The following is a 14,708-nucleotide window of genomic DNA, read 5'->3' on the forward strand; positions in this document are numbered from 1 at the left end:
CTTCTGAGGTCAAATTATTTTAACTCGAAAAGGTTTAATGCATTTTAGGTATATTTAGGCAGGCACTAGAACCATGTCTCTCACACCCAGTAGTAATTGGATTGAACCTTTGACCCTTGTGTCTTTGATGATTTGGACAATGTTGTCCAGTTTTCGTGATGGCATGCGAAGAGTAAAGCCGTACACTAGAATAGCAACATGTGGTTTCTTCGTCTTGTCACATTATCTTTAATGTTCACCCAATAGCCGTATATTGTATCCCTCACGACTTGTGGGTGCAGAATACTGTAATGTATTTATCAGTCTAAGTAATTAATATTCAGGAAGAACTGGGGAGAACTCATCAACAGTGTCAACGCTTAATAACACAATCTTGTCTTGAAAGTTCTTCTGGGGGTTCTTCGACAGGATGTGCGTCTGAAAGAAACGCTTCAAGGCAAACCTCTGGCATTAGTGCAGTCCGGGAGAGTGTAGTCATAACCTAAGAATGGATTCCCAAGTGAATCAGTAGGCCAGCAAGTCTCAGGGGACGATTCCGAGGCATAAAGTAGTTGGTAACATTTCGAATGAAATCATTTATGATTCCGATTCAACATTTTTTTATACAGTATAAACTACATACCCAATCTGTCCCAGTGTGCATCAGGCGTAGTCTTTCATACAGACAACATATTTAAGGTAGTAACATTTATTTTTGCTATCATAAAAATAGTGCTTTAGATTAAAAAAAAAAAAAAAGAGAAAAAAAAAGCTTCATCATTTGGAAAAACTCACGTCGGTCATACAATATCAGATACGTGTTGAACTGTTTATCACAAGCATTCCTTCCCAGTGATCTAATGCTGGCTAAAGTTCTTCTGCATACTAATTAGCGTTTACGAAACAGTGAAAATATCTCTGGGGAAAAAATAACTTGACAGAAAGGTTCTTTGTTCAGAGGTTACATAATACAAAACATACTGCAGATTAATTATAAATGTCAGGTTACAGAAATAGAGCTTTGCAAAAAGTACTTACAATATGAAAGCAGTAGAAAAGTTTCAGCATTGATACATTGGTTGATTGGTTTACAAGCTGTATTTTTTTTACACACTATTAGCTACAGTTGCCCAGGCAGAATAAAACAAGGATGACTGAGTAAACTGGATTTTTTTTTTTGTCTGAAATGTTGCGGAGGAGCATTATCATTGGCAGTGTTACTTTTGAAGTTTTTCAGTTTTTTGACAGTGCTCAAGATAAATAGAATGACAAATATTCCATTTGATGCATATTCAAAAGATCACAACATAAAATCTTATTTTGCTCTTCGTGTCAATCTCTTAAAAGATTGCTAGCACACAACATGATACACAATTGCCTTGATTTTTTTTGTGTGAAGATAAAATGTCATAAAATGCAATTGCAAGCAGTATGTTAAAAAATAATAAATATGTCATTGACAAATGTTTCTGGTAAAAATCTGTGACATGCACAGAATTGTGGATGTGAAATAAACATACATAAAGGATGAGGTGTCCACGCAAAAAAAAAAAAAAAAAAAAAAAAGATTCCGTCAGCAATCTTCATCATACATAAATGAGGCAAATCGTTCACAAAATGAACTCCAGAAAGTGTTCATCTGCTAGCAGGTCCAGTGAAAGGCAGTTGGTAGACCTGTGACCATAGAAGGATGGTTTGGCTTGGCAGTGCAAATAGGGGTAATATTCGTTAAACGTGGGCATGTTTGTGTCCGCTGAGGTGTCAGAGAGGCCAAAGGTATAGCTGCGTGAAGAATCTGCTGGCAGTGTGGTCCCCAAGGGTGCTTGAGATGGGAACAAACTGATGTCGTCAAGACTGTGGCTGTGCCGGTCCGCACAAACCTGCGATTTTGTTTCCATGACCTAAAAAAACAACAACAACAACAATAATTAAAAATACAGACAAAAAAGTTCAATCAAAACTAGGGGTGTCCCATTAAGAGATTGTGATCAACTAATTAAAGTAAGCTGTTGAAGCATTATTATTATTATTATTTTAATTGCATACATTTTTTAATGTCTAACTTTAGGATCTCTTTGTGCTTTTATGCGTTAATCTTCTTGCGCTTGAATTGTTTGGGTAGGAACAGAAAGGTAAATATCACCCTGGAGTAGACACAGATTGGCTGTCATTGTGTTTGGCATAACCTGATAGGCTCTTGCTGTAGGTGGGAGGGCAAGTTTGAGGGGAGAGGGAAGACATGAAAATGGAAGAACATGTGAGTGTTGTCAGGCTAATGAATAGCAAATTTAACTTTAAAAAATATACCAATGGCACCTTTGATGAAGGAAGTGTGATATGCCTTGTTTGTAAGAAAAAGTTTTCTTCCCACAGAAACAGCTCAAGTTTCTACATGCAAAGTACTAGCTGACACTTTAGCCACAGCTAACGATAAAAACAAAGGCACTCATGTAGCGAGCCACAGCAAAGCACTTTGCTAAACTGAACTAGAGAATGCTCTGACTCTGCCACAAAACACATTGTAACTAATAAAAAAAAAAATACAGTTTGAGGTTTCCCCCCAAAAATGAGTGAGATTAAAAAGATTAGATAATTTAATACATTCATCTTTCAGTTTATAAAGTTCCTGACAGCACTAATACAACATTATTAATGCACTTGAGAAAATAAAACTCTCACACAAACCTGGCTATCTTCAGTTAAATGCTCATTGTTGTCTGGGTGGCACACTTTGTTCTCTGCAACAAACATGAAATACAAAGTGTGTTACTGATATGCAAACAAATAAAACATAGCTGTACTTACTGAAAGCACTTACATCATAAATATTCTCACCTGGCGATTTTGTCTCTGAGGAGAATGTGCAATCTACCGATAAACCATCGAGAAGATCAGCCAGCTGGAACATCTCATCTGGATAATCCACAGGAACTTCCTGTCTGGCATTGGCCTTCATTTCTGGAAAACAATACCTGGCTGTATCAAAATTAAACATGATATACAGTAATTCTCCTCCAGATGGATCTTCTACAAAGGGTAAAATGCTGAAATCGTTTCCTTGTAGTTTGCATGTATATATTCCAAGGCCAGATCAAGTTTCAGGTTTTGATTGCACCTTCCAGCACTTTTACAGAAAAACCTTCATGGAGGCTTGTTCAAGTACAGTGGGCCCCCATGTTACAAACTTAATCCGTTCAGCGGCTACGCTCGTAACTTGAACTGCTCGTATGACGGGCAATCCAAACCTATGTTAATTAGTTAATTAGCAACGCGTGCAAAAACCTTAGGTAAAAACATCACGACTTTATACACATATTAAAAATGAGTGACATAATCTACTGTACAGTTAAATTAAATAACATATACAAAAGAAAAATGACATTTACCTTTGGGGCGACGTGACTTGAGCTGGGTGGAGGCGGAGGGGAGCAGACACCCACCCGCAGAATTTATTTATTTATTTTCTTAAACGGGAACTTTTCTCAAACAAGAACATATCACCGGCGATTTCCTTTTTTTTAATCCATAATAGAAGAAGCCTCTCCATTTTGTTGTCGATCGAGGTCCGTCCCCCGGCAAGGAAAGTCTTGCCCTTAGAAGATTGCCGAGCGGTTACGACCATACTCACGGGCAAAGTTAACTATGCGTGCGCCTCCTTTGTATTTTTTTTATTATCTCCTGCTTGGTTTCTATTGTCATCCTCCGCTTACTTCTTCCTTTACCGCCACTAGCAATTTTAGAAGCCATGTCTAACAGATAAAGTTTGCAAAGTCTTAACAACATTCCTTCCTTCCGTTTTTGACTGATTTTCTCTCCTTCCTTCCTTCCTGACCAGCTGTGCCATCAAGCTAGATGAAGGCGTTCGACCAATAGCATATCGGCATTTCCGTGACTGACACCGTGACTGTGACATTGTAAGAGCAATAGCATATCAGCGTTACCGTGTAATGCGTGAGCAGATGAATTCGTTGATGAAGCAAAGCAAGGTCAATTGTACTTACACATTGACTGGCAACGCGTGGCGAAATTACAGTTAAAACCATCACGCATTTACACACATATTTAAAATTAGTACCATAATCTACTGCACAGTTAATTTAATTAACATGGATAAACAAAGGATAAATGACATTTTCCTCTGGGGCGACGTGACTCAAGCTGAGTGGAGACGTAGGTGAGCAGAGACCAACCCGCAAAATTTATTTATTTTCTTAAACAAGAACTTTTCTCAAACTAAAACATATCACCAGCGATTTCCTTTTCTTTAATCTATAATAGAAGAAGCCTCTCCATTTTGTTGTCAAGCGAGGTCCGTCCCCCGGCAAGGAAAGTCTTGCCCTTAGAAGATTGCCGAGCGGTTACGGCCATACTCACGAGCAAGGTTAACTATGCATGCGCCTCTTTCGAATTTTTTTATCTCCTATCTCCTATATTTTATATCCTGCTTGGTTTCTATTGTCATCATCCTCTTACTTCTTCCTTTACCGCCACTTGCAATTTTAGAAGCCATGTGTAACAGATAAAGTTTGCAAAGTCTTCACAACATTCCTTCCTTCCGTTTATCACTCATTTTCTCTCCTTCCTTCCATCCCGACCAGCTGTGCCATCAAGCTAGATAAAGGCGTTCGGCCAATAGCATATCGGCATTTCTGTGATTGACGTGACACCGGCCAATAGCATTTCCGTGAGTGAGACCGGACTGTGACCTTAATCGACCAATAGCATATTGGCATCTCCGTGACTGACTCCGTGACTGAGACAGTGACTGTGACATTGTAAGAGCAATAGCGTTCAACGTTGCCTTGATGAGCATCAACTTCTGATTTAGATGACGTAGTAAAGCGAAATAGATGTACGAATACAATGACCGGCATGATATATTGTTCGTAAGACGAAAGGTTTGTGCGTAAGTGGGGGACAAAAAACTCCGCGGTCCATGCTCGTAAGTCGAAATGTTCGTATAAGAGGGTGTTCATAAACCGGGGGCCGACTGTACTTGATACTGTCATTCTTGAACTTTTAAGTGATTACAATTCAGCAGATGTATAAATTTGAAGCACCCGGATTCTTGTGTGGGCAAACCTCTCACCTTGCTCTTGCTCTTGCCACTCCTCATCCTCCGTTTGAGCTTTCCTGCCGCTGCCGAGGCCAGACGTGGAGGAGCTCAGTTGGCTGGCTGCTGAGTAGGAACACTTCTCTGCCTTCTGTTCTGCTTCCTCCTCCATGGAGATACTGTGTTGGTGGGTGTCGGCTTCTATGCCCGAACTGCTGGTGGAAACGCGGGACAAACCCGGGCTGCTTTCACTGCCTGGCGGGTCCATGTCCAGATCATCGCTGATGTAGGACTCTCTGTAACGCTTTTTTTCTAAAGTGACGTCAATAATAAATCCTGGTCATAAACAATGCAATGTTAAAGAAATTGTGCCTCTTGTACCTTCGCACTCCTCGAGCTGGCGGAGGTGCTTAAGGGCAGGCTGGAGGCTGAGGTAGATGCGATGACTGCGGCTAAGGTGGAGGAGGAGGTGTCGAGAGCGGAATGACGAACCTGTGTAGTACACGAGCTTTCTGGCTGATGGCAGGCCGTCCGGTTGAATCTCAAATTTCTTTCCCTGGAGTAGGTAAACATTCTGTAAATAGTCGATGCCAATTAAGAAATCCCACTTGCTTAGAGAGAGAAAAGAAATGATTACCAAGAAAGTGAGTCGTCCCACATTGGACCAAGGGAAGTCATAAAGCAAGTGCCTGATGTTGTTTGCTTCCTACAGACACAACACCACCATTTAAATAAACTGTAAAATGCTTAAGACACTGGCACAATTCAGGATTGACATTAGATTTAGGCAGTAGCCCTACAAAAATGCAACAATAAAGATTGCAATCAGCCAAGTCAGTTGAAATAAAATTAAGTAAGCAAAAAGGGACTGACAGAGGTCTGACGGACATGACGCATTGACAGTCAGTCAGTGCTAACAAAGTGCCCACCTCTGGTAAAAACAACACGGAACAGCGTCACAAGGAAAAGCAAAAGCCTCAAGGGCATTCAACATACTGATGAGGCGTTAGCTGACTGCTCACAATATGGGAAATCTGAAACACGCTTCATGCGGAACAAATATATAACTTACGGAAGTGAAGACAAGAAAATATAAAGTTTACAAAAGATGATAATAATCGTGCTTCACCATAGTTTTTTATATTGTTGCCAAAGTATTGGTGCGTCTTATACATAGTAATATTAGATAGTGGTATTAAATACCAGAATTTGACCCCAAAATTTAGGGAGAGTCTATACACAGGTATTTCATTCACTAAACTATGCTTCATCTTGCTGAAAATACTTCCACTATGTGAGGCAGATTGTTAATGGAAAGAGGGGGGCCATGTCTTGCTGATGACTGTCGTGATCACAGTAGTGTGTGTGAGAGAGACAGGGAGCGGCATCATTTTTGTTTTTTGTTTTGTTATGGAGAAATCAATGATAAATGGGAAGATTTGAGAAGTGCAAAACAAATTGAAGAATTCGCAAAAAATATAAAAAAAAACAAAAACAAAACATGTCTCATGATGAATACATTTTACATCCATCCATTCTGTTTGTGTGGCCAGTAATAACGTAAGCAGCAATTGCTCCTAATTAAGTCTTGATAATTTTATAAAAGTATAGCAACGGCAGATATTTCTATTTATTATTAATTAGAATTGTCTTATATGTTACTGGTTTAAAATGATCTTTTTTTCTTTACTGCCCCCCCCCCCCCCCCCCCCCAAAAAAAAAAAAAAAAAAAAAAGAGGGAAATTTGGATTATGCCCACTTCTCAAGGGACCACTACACCACTGATTGGGAGGAAATGGAGGATGCTATTTTATTAGTTATAACTTTTAAAACCAATCAACCGATGAGAAAGTAATCTGTAACTTTTTCTGCCCAAAAATCGCAACCTCCTAAAAAACATCCACAACATTCAGGCCCTAATTTGGACTTGGTTGTTTTAAAAGCAGCAATGCATGTTTGAAAAAGTGTAAGCACCCCTGCATTTGACTGCACAACAAAGCTTCTGTGGAAATTGGTTACACTAAAATGGGAGATTTGTGCATTTTGTTGAGGCCTCTTAAACATGGAGGGGCCAAGGGTGACTAGTAATATCTCATGGTCCGTTAGACCTTTAATCAGCCAGACCCCAACACCCTAATCCCCCCCAGATGGTCCCTGATGGACACATCAAACATGTGACGCATTTAGCAGACGCCTGCTATCTGCTGATGCACTGTTGCTGGTGGAAACCCACACATTCCTCGCACGTCTGCTTAGGCCAAAGAGAGGATCTCTGAGTAAACTCAGATTTTCTGTTTTGCGCGTCACGTCAAGCGGCAGATTACCAACTCATTTCGTACGTGCGCGTACCTGATAAACCTGCATTCCTTTCAGAGTCAGGCCGAGTACTGCCGTTCCCCTTTCTTCTTTCTTGTCCTGGACACATGAATGATGTAATGTCAGTGGAGCTTCTGAGCAGAAGAGATAAGAACGAGGGTTTAGCTAAGCCTCCACTTAGATAGCTTTTAAACACTGGATGGCGGCTAAAGAAAAGGGCGTGTCCTTGACTCGTGACCTTTTGCAGTCTGTAAAACGTAACTGGCACATCCTCCAGTTGACACGACTCTCTGATGAAAAGCAGGATGGCATCACGTGAAGACATGCCCCACAGGTCCTGGTGGACTTTGGGGCCATGGCAGAGAAGATAAGTAATTCCCCGCTTGGCTATTATCTAGAGGAATGCAAGAAAGGAAGAAATCCGTTGGAGCCATCTACCATTTACTATATAACTCTAATATCTACGTAGATTTTTATAACAATAGCCATAACACTCTCAATCTTAATGGAAGTTTTGGTTTTATTTGCCCAGCTTCAACAATTTAGACCAGTGGTTCTCAAATTGGGGATACAAGTACTTCTAAGGGTACCTGAGGGCACTTTAAGGCCACGGAGGTATGTGAGATTTTAACAAGGTTCAAAGGTATGAGGACAAGTGGTTAAGAAAATGGATGTGTTGGATGTGTTATGGATACTCCTTTGCAAAAGGGTCAACACAAGGGGTCACCAACGTGGTACCCGTGGGCACTGGGTAGTGCCCAAGTATAACATCAGTAGCCCGCAGACCTGTTCTGCAAATAGTTTACAAGTGATAGAATATTGTGACATTCTAGGAATTTTACTAAAAATTATGTATGTATATGACATATACTTATGACCTATAAATTACATGATCCACTTGATTTTCATATTTACTATAGCTGTTTCTTAATTATTGTGAGAAATCAATAACGTGATCAGGGTCTCCACATAAGCTGGTAGCCCTTCGTGTTACTCAGTACCAAAGAAGTAGCTCTGTTTCAAAAAGGTTAGTGACTCCTGGTCTACACCTTTAAAATGTTGGGTTTTAGATATATGTATCATTTGTGACTGAATTTTCCCGCAGAGGAGCAGGAGAAATTATACAGATGATGTCACGCGATGTATTTTATGAAGTTACTGAATATAAAAGTTACTCGTACCAATTTACTAAGTAGGTCTACAGTTTAATAAATGAGACACTGATGGCATAACATTTTGTTTTCAGTGTTTTTTTTCCCGACTGATTAGACGGAACTTGGCTGGGGGGAAAAAAAAAAAAAAAAAAAATCAGAGGGACTTTATCTTTGGAAAAAAAAACAGTGGTTGAGAACCATATATTTAGACAACTAGTGAATTGTTTGTTGTGAAACTTTGTTGTGAAGATGCCTGATGACATTTTGGGTATGAGAGGATGTATTACGGAGACCACTTTGGTATGGTGCTCACTAAAATTAGGTATGGTTGACTTCTTCTCAGTTTACATCACTGCAATAGCAAAAAAAAAAGTGAGCGGCAGTACTAATTTCAGAAAATTACCAGAATTTATGTCTGCCGCTAAAAAAAAAAAAAAAAGTAAAAGAAATTGAAACACAAAATGAAAACGCTTATTGCATACCCAAGGAGGAAAATACTCCTTCGGCTCAAAATAAGGGGCGCTCTCTTCCCCATCCTTGGGCAACTGGTGGTCACCGAAATCCGCCTGCATGGCGTAACCTGCGAGCTGGAAGTACACCTCCTCCTGTTGACGGCATTCGGAGCGCAACACCCGCTCGCGCAGGTCAGAGTAGTAGAGATGGCGTGCCTTGCGTTCACTGGTACCAAACATGACGAGAGGGTTGCACAAGGTGTCAGGAAGGAGGACAAAGATGGATGGTGTACAGTACTTGTAATAATAAATGTAAGAAAGAAAGCTTGTCAAGGAGACACGCATACCTAATAAGTCTGCCATTTTCTACATAGTACTGCACTTGAATGCAGAGCACTAGAGGAAAGGCTCTCTTCTCAAGACCCTATGGGAATAAAAGGCATGTACTGGAGGTGATCATTTTGTAGTTGTTTCATCAACGCTTTGTGATTTTTTTTGTTTTTGCGTATGCAGCTGAAATGAGATGCATCTCAAGTTTAAGGGTAGGCTTATGACATGTTAATGTACAATAATGCTCAACTTAGAAATCATGTTCCAATTGCCAGGTCAGTTCAAATGTAAACTATTGAGAGTCTTTTAAATTAAGTTCAGAAAAATACATCTTTAAGTACTACTAACATATCTATTTTTTTCATTGAAATAAAACTTACTAGAGAAACATACAATGGTGGCCACGACACATCTGATGTATATTACATTTTTTCCTATATTTTGAATGACTTGTAACTTATATCTTCAGCTGCTTATTTATTTAACAATAAATGATGCCAAAAGTGGCAAAACAAAAACACTGGTGCTTTATTGCATATGTTTGCAAACTTTCATAAACTTTCTCACCTTTCCGGACTCTTGCTTCCATTCTTTGGGTAAGTACTTGGTCAACTTTTCCTCCATGTCTAAAAATACGCGCTCATTGTCTGGGCAGAAGAAAGACAACCAGGAAAAGCAGTTAGCAGGCAAACAAAACAATAATGCAATCAGGCAGAAAATGTGCCTAACAATGGGCTTAATTGGGGCGAAAGAAAAAAAAGATGGCCTTATTCCCCGACTTAGCGAGAGAGGCAGCTATCTGGCTATAGTAATTACTGTACGACAACCATTTTTGAAGTAGATAGTTATTTGATTCCTTAATTTAGTAGTGAATTTGATCGCTAAGCTGAGAAGAATGTGACAGTATCAGCCTTTGCTTGGTCCTATGAGTCAAGACATGGGCATTTTCTTTTTGTCAACCTTATCTCTTTTGTTGCATATCTGAATAATGCTCAACTAAGCTGTTTCACAACTTGTTCTTGTCAACATCCATCAATTCATAGGAGTTTCTGGACCACTCTGACTCATTCAATTCTGTTAGAGTTGAGTCATGTGAAGCCCACCTCACTCCTTTATTCTGTCCCTTTTTCCCTCAGACTCCCACCCTACTCATCAATCCATCCCTCCCCTCCATGAAAAGGGAGGAATGCAAGAGTGCATTCCAGGCTTAATGAAGTTAATATTGCAGGAATCCCGACCCAAGTGATCGCTGGACCAACACCACAAAAACAAAAGGCTGTTTGTTATAGAGGTGAGCCACATGAGGTTTCAAAGGCATCTTGATGCATTTCAGCAAGCGAGGAAGAACGAACACAGGAAAGTATGGCTCAGAGACCACTCAGGATTACACCATTCACTCATGTAGAGCGAGAGACAAAAAGAAAAGCTAACGGTTGTGTAATGTTGCACATGTTTAAGTCTTTGCCACAGAGTCCAAGATAGGTCAAAATATTTGTCGACATACATTAAATAAAATTTAAAAAATGGAACACAGAGTAAACAGTGTTTTTTCTTAAAGGAGTAGCTTGCAGTTTTAAAATGTGCTAGCAAGATTTACATGCCTCCCTTCATTACTCCAAGTTCCACTGTCACTGAAACACTGTGTACTCAACATCTTGAAGAATCGGTGAGGGGTAGACTTACCTCGCACCACTGTGAGGCCAAACAAGTGCATCTCTTTGATACCAAGAAGCTCTGCCACCTGGTTGAGAACATGTTGCCCTGTGGCCTTTGGCTGGAGAAAGAGAACCACAGAGTAATGTGTTTATGGTTTACCACAATGCCACGATTTTAGAGGTCAAGAAAATCTATTTTGAGAGAAAGATAATTACAACTTGAGGAAAAACTCACACAGACAGTGATCTCCAGCTGGTTTTTGTTGGGAAGAAGAACACAAATGTCTCGCTGCTGCTTTACTGAGGAGGTCATTGTGGCACCTTGTTTTGACCAAAATTCTAACCCTCTTTCAAGCTCTCAGTTGATCCACGACACTTCATCCATATTGGATCTGAAAAAGATGCCGCCTGAGTGAAATGAGCAGAAAAAAAACAAAAAGAAAAAGTACCGCGGTTTATGCAGCCCTCCTTTCAAAATGGTTGAACTTTTGCTGAGTAACAGCCTGATACTTTGCTACTCTATTATTTTATTGATTTAATGTCTAGTATGCTAAAATACATGCATCATTACTTAATCCATCCTGCGGATTCTTTCAACAAAGTTTGCAAACAGAAAAAGACTCCTGCATTACTTATCCAAGCATTTACAACAGTAGGCTGAGACACAGCGCACTTAATAAGTGCATAACAGAAGAGATGAAGGCAAAATAAATCTGTTCATATAATAGAATAACTGATTTAGTTATTCATTTACTAGTGGCGGTGCTTAAAATCTTGAATGCCCCTTCATACTACTGTAGTGTATTTAAAATTTTCTGGAAAGTATCTAACTTAAACAAAATCAACAAATATCTGGCGTGCATGACACCATGCAGAAACTTACCACACTGAGATCTGACAATAAATGAACCCAAGCGACCATCAGAGGATTAACTCTGTCTATGGGGTTTGCCTTAGTGATTTTTATCCCCGCAAAACTCGGAGCAGCCTTAACAAGGCCTAGCGACTAGCTGGCAACAAAATGACAACACTTTTTTGGAAACACAATATTGTTTCATAGATTTCCATTACATTATAGTTAACTCCTTTTAACACTTAAAATGTGTGAGGCATATCTGTGTCTATTTCCCCTAATATAAGGTCTTCTACTAATTGTGGTCATTAATAATGTTAAAATGTCAGGAATTGCATGTACAGTTTATGAGGGTTCTTAATCCAGGTGGTGATTAATTCTTATTCCATTTTCAACAGGAGAAACTGTTTCACAATCAATTATATTCAACCATTGAGGGTCTCCTACTAGTTCAAAATCAAGCAGGCTGTTTGTCATGTTGTCTCACCTGAAGTTAGGTCCACCACGTTAACCCCCTCAAGACCCAACTGGTACAAAGCTCATCTGATTAAAGTCTTAGGGTGAATTAATCAGTTTAATTACTGCCGTGCTCCAACTGATCCCTTTAAAACCTGCTCTTGAAAATAACTAGTCAGAAGAAAAAACAAACAAGCGGAAAAAGATAACTGAAACTGCGGCCACCTGCAAATACACCTTCCCCCTCCAAATAAATAAAGAAATAAAACCACACACACATATATACATATACATACATATTGTTCTGGAACAGTTAAAACAGTTAGATCTTGGGAGGACAGAACACACACACACATATATATACTGTGTGTATATATATACTGTGTGTATATATATATATATATATATATATATAAAAAACACACACACACACACACACCAGTAGTTAAGCAAAAAAAAATAATTACAAAATAAATCAAGTGTTCCCACGTCTTGCACAACAGTTCTTGATTCAGAAGAAAGGATATGCATCCATCCTTTTATTTTCTATGGCCGTTTATCGTCATGAGGATCGCTGCCTTGCCGGAGTGCCCAGAGAAGACCCACGTGAGCACAGGGAGAGCATAGTGTCACAAAATTTGACTTATGGGCATGTTCAAACAGAGTCTCGCTCACATCAGAGTGTCAGGAGGACAAACAGACGTCCAAAAACCTGAACTTCCAGTAACCTGAAAATCTGACTTGCTCCCTATGACATATCAAACAATTAAATCTTAAGTTCATTCAAGGCATGATGAGGCGGCATATCTCTTGATTCAAAATGTTGTGAGGAATACACTTGTATCAAATGACACATCTCTACCATCATTCAATGAGAGATTTGGAACATTTTTCCCATGAAAACAATAGACACAATCACTGAGAACTCGTTGTTAATAAAAACAGAGTAGGAGAGGGGGGTGGGGTTGTGGACCAACATAATATAATATTGAGCAGTATTAGTTACTAAACTCTCAGATTACTTCAAACTAAGGACTATTTCCACCTCAGGAAATTGCCTAAAATGGGTTGGGACAAGAAAAAAGTGTGGGGGAGGTACACTACATCATCTGAACTGGAAAATAAGGTTATTTAGGATCCATCTTCAACACCAATTAGGATCCATGTTGTGTGTTTCTTTTTAGCCTAAACTTTCCAACTCTCCAATTTACTTATGGATACATCAGTCGATCATGGCATTTATGATGAGAAAACACTCCATCCATTTGACTATTTTCATCATTTTTTTCCTCCTGTCATAGCTTGAGCTTGGCCTGAAGTTAGATGTTACAGGATGCAACAATGAATACCAGTGGGGAAAAAAAAAGAAGAAAGGAGCTGAAAGGGTTGCTTGGCAGCTCTAAACATTCCTCAAGTAGGAACACACCCACTTTAACCTCCAAAGAAAGGGATGCAGAAGGAGATCCAAATGGGGCCGTACAAAAGGGTGGTGTGGTCTCCTTATAAAATAGAATAATAAATGTGAAACGAATTCATGCACAGTCAATTACGTTACAATTACAAAGTACACTTGGATACATGATGAATATACTGTATGTGATCATCAGAACAGTGATATTGCAACCAATGTAGGCTGAGACATCCCCCAGTTAGTCGATGCTCAGATAAAGGCTGACTTCACGTGTGCCAATTGCCATCTGCATGCTTATTTAATACCCTTTCAAGACAGATATAATCCCTACTGCTTAAAAAACATCCCCACTGAACAGTCCAGTATTTTTTAAACTCTGCCACTGGCCAAAACAACACACACACGTCAAGGAAAAAAGGCTCGCCTGTCAAAAGAGAATACAAATTAGGGAAACAACAGTCAATCTCGGTCCAATTCGGAGGCAAACGTTACACCAATTAAGACAAGACATGTAGCAACAAAAAAACAAGTTTTCTTTTAAAAGGAAGTAACATAGTGTTGAGTTATGATGTAACAGGAATAATTCAAAAGGATCAATAAGATAAGACGCTTTTTGCATCAAACCGGTTCGACTCGACAGTAACGGTAGCGCTACAAATTGAGCGCAACAAGTGTGTCAAACTCCCAACATGAGGTAAAGCAGCAGAAACTCACCGTGTCACATGTCGGAGATGCGTTTAGTGTTTATAGTCACAGCTCGATCCGGCGTGGGATAGAACACATCATTTAAAAACAAAAACAAAAACAAAAAAACACGAGTTTAACAACTGCACTTGAGTATTAGACCTGCTCAGCCCCAAACGGTGTGTGTAAAAAATTTAAACCACAGCCCACAGACCAGAGCTGATTTGGACTGTACCATTGTTAAGATGTGAGGGGTGCGTTTACGTTTCGGGTGTTTATGTTCAAAGTGTTTTTGAAGAAAGCAAAACACAGCATTTTTTTTTTTTTATCCTAACGACAATGTTGTGTATATACTATCAATCTTG

The 14,708-nt window shown here is 39.5% G+C and overlaps 1 protein-coding gene across 2 annotated transcripts; it reads right to left on the reverse strand.

Moving 5' to 3' along the window:
* Window positions 1-687: 687 nt before the first annotated feature.
* Window positions 688-14,556, reverse strand: LOC148420347 (FERM domain-containing protein 6). Of its 2 annotated transcripts, none has more exons than XM_088422148.1 (14): window positions 14,374-14,556; window positions 11,175-11,331; window positions 10,968-11,058; window positions 9,852-9,931; window positions 9,302-9,378; window positions 8,985-9,180; window positions 7,587-7,742; window positions 7,382-7,447; window positions 5,670-5,738; window positions 5,414-5,588; window positions 5,069-5,344; window positions 2,815-2,937; window positions 2,665-2,717; window positions 688-1,880 (listed from the first exon to the last, which is right to left on the reverse strand). In XM_088422148.1, the coding sequence occupies exons 2-14, from the start codon at window positions 11,250-11,252 to the stop codon at window positions 1,590-1,592; spliced, it is 1,731 nt and encodes a 576-aa protein (XP_088278274.1). In that variant the 5' UTR covers window positions 11,253-11,331; window positions 14,374-14,556; the 3' UTR covers window positions 688-1,589. The 2 variants fall into 2 exon arrangements, with proteins under 2 accessions (XP_088278274.1, XP_088278275.1); XM_088422149.1 differs by having other exon boundaries at window positions 1,732-1,880; window positions 2,798-2,937.
* Window positions 14,557-14,708: the final 152 nt, after the last annotated feature.

This window comes from Hippichthys cyanospilos, chromosome 8, assembly GCF_059441005.1.
Source record: "Hippichthys cyanospilos isolate Australia breed blue-spotted pipefish chromosome 8, RoL_Hcya_1.0, whole genome shotgun sequence".
Classification (NCBI taxonomy): domain Eukaryota; kingdom Metazoa; phylum Chordata; class Actinopteri; order Syngnathiformes; family Syngnathidae; genus Hippichthys; species Hippichthys cyanospilos.

What these genes read in the sequence shown, in the direction of transcription:
- LOC148420347 (XM_088422148.1), bottom strand. Translation starts at nt 11,252, where the DNA reads ATGACCTCCTCAGTAAAGCAGCAGCGAGACATTTGTGTTCTTCTTCCC. An exon ending in CCAGCTCGAGGAGTGCGAAG is followed by an intron (nt 5,345 to 5,413) that starts GTACAAGAGGCA and finishes ACGTCACTTTAG; the next exon opens with AAAAAAAGCGTTACAGAGAG. An exon ending in GTGGCAAGAGCAAGAGCAAG is followed by an intron (nt 2,938 to 5,068) that starts GTGAGAGGTTTG and finishes ATTGTTTTCCAG; the next exon opens with AAATGAAGGCCAATGCCAGA.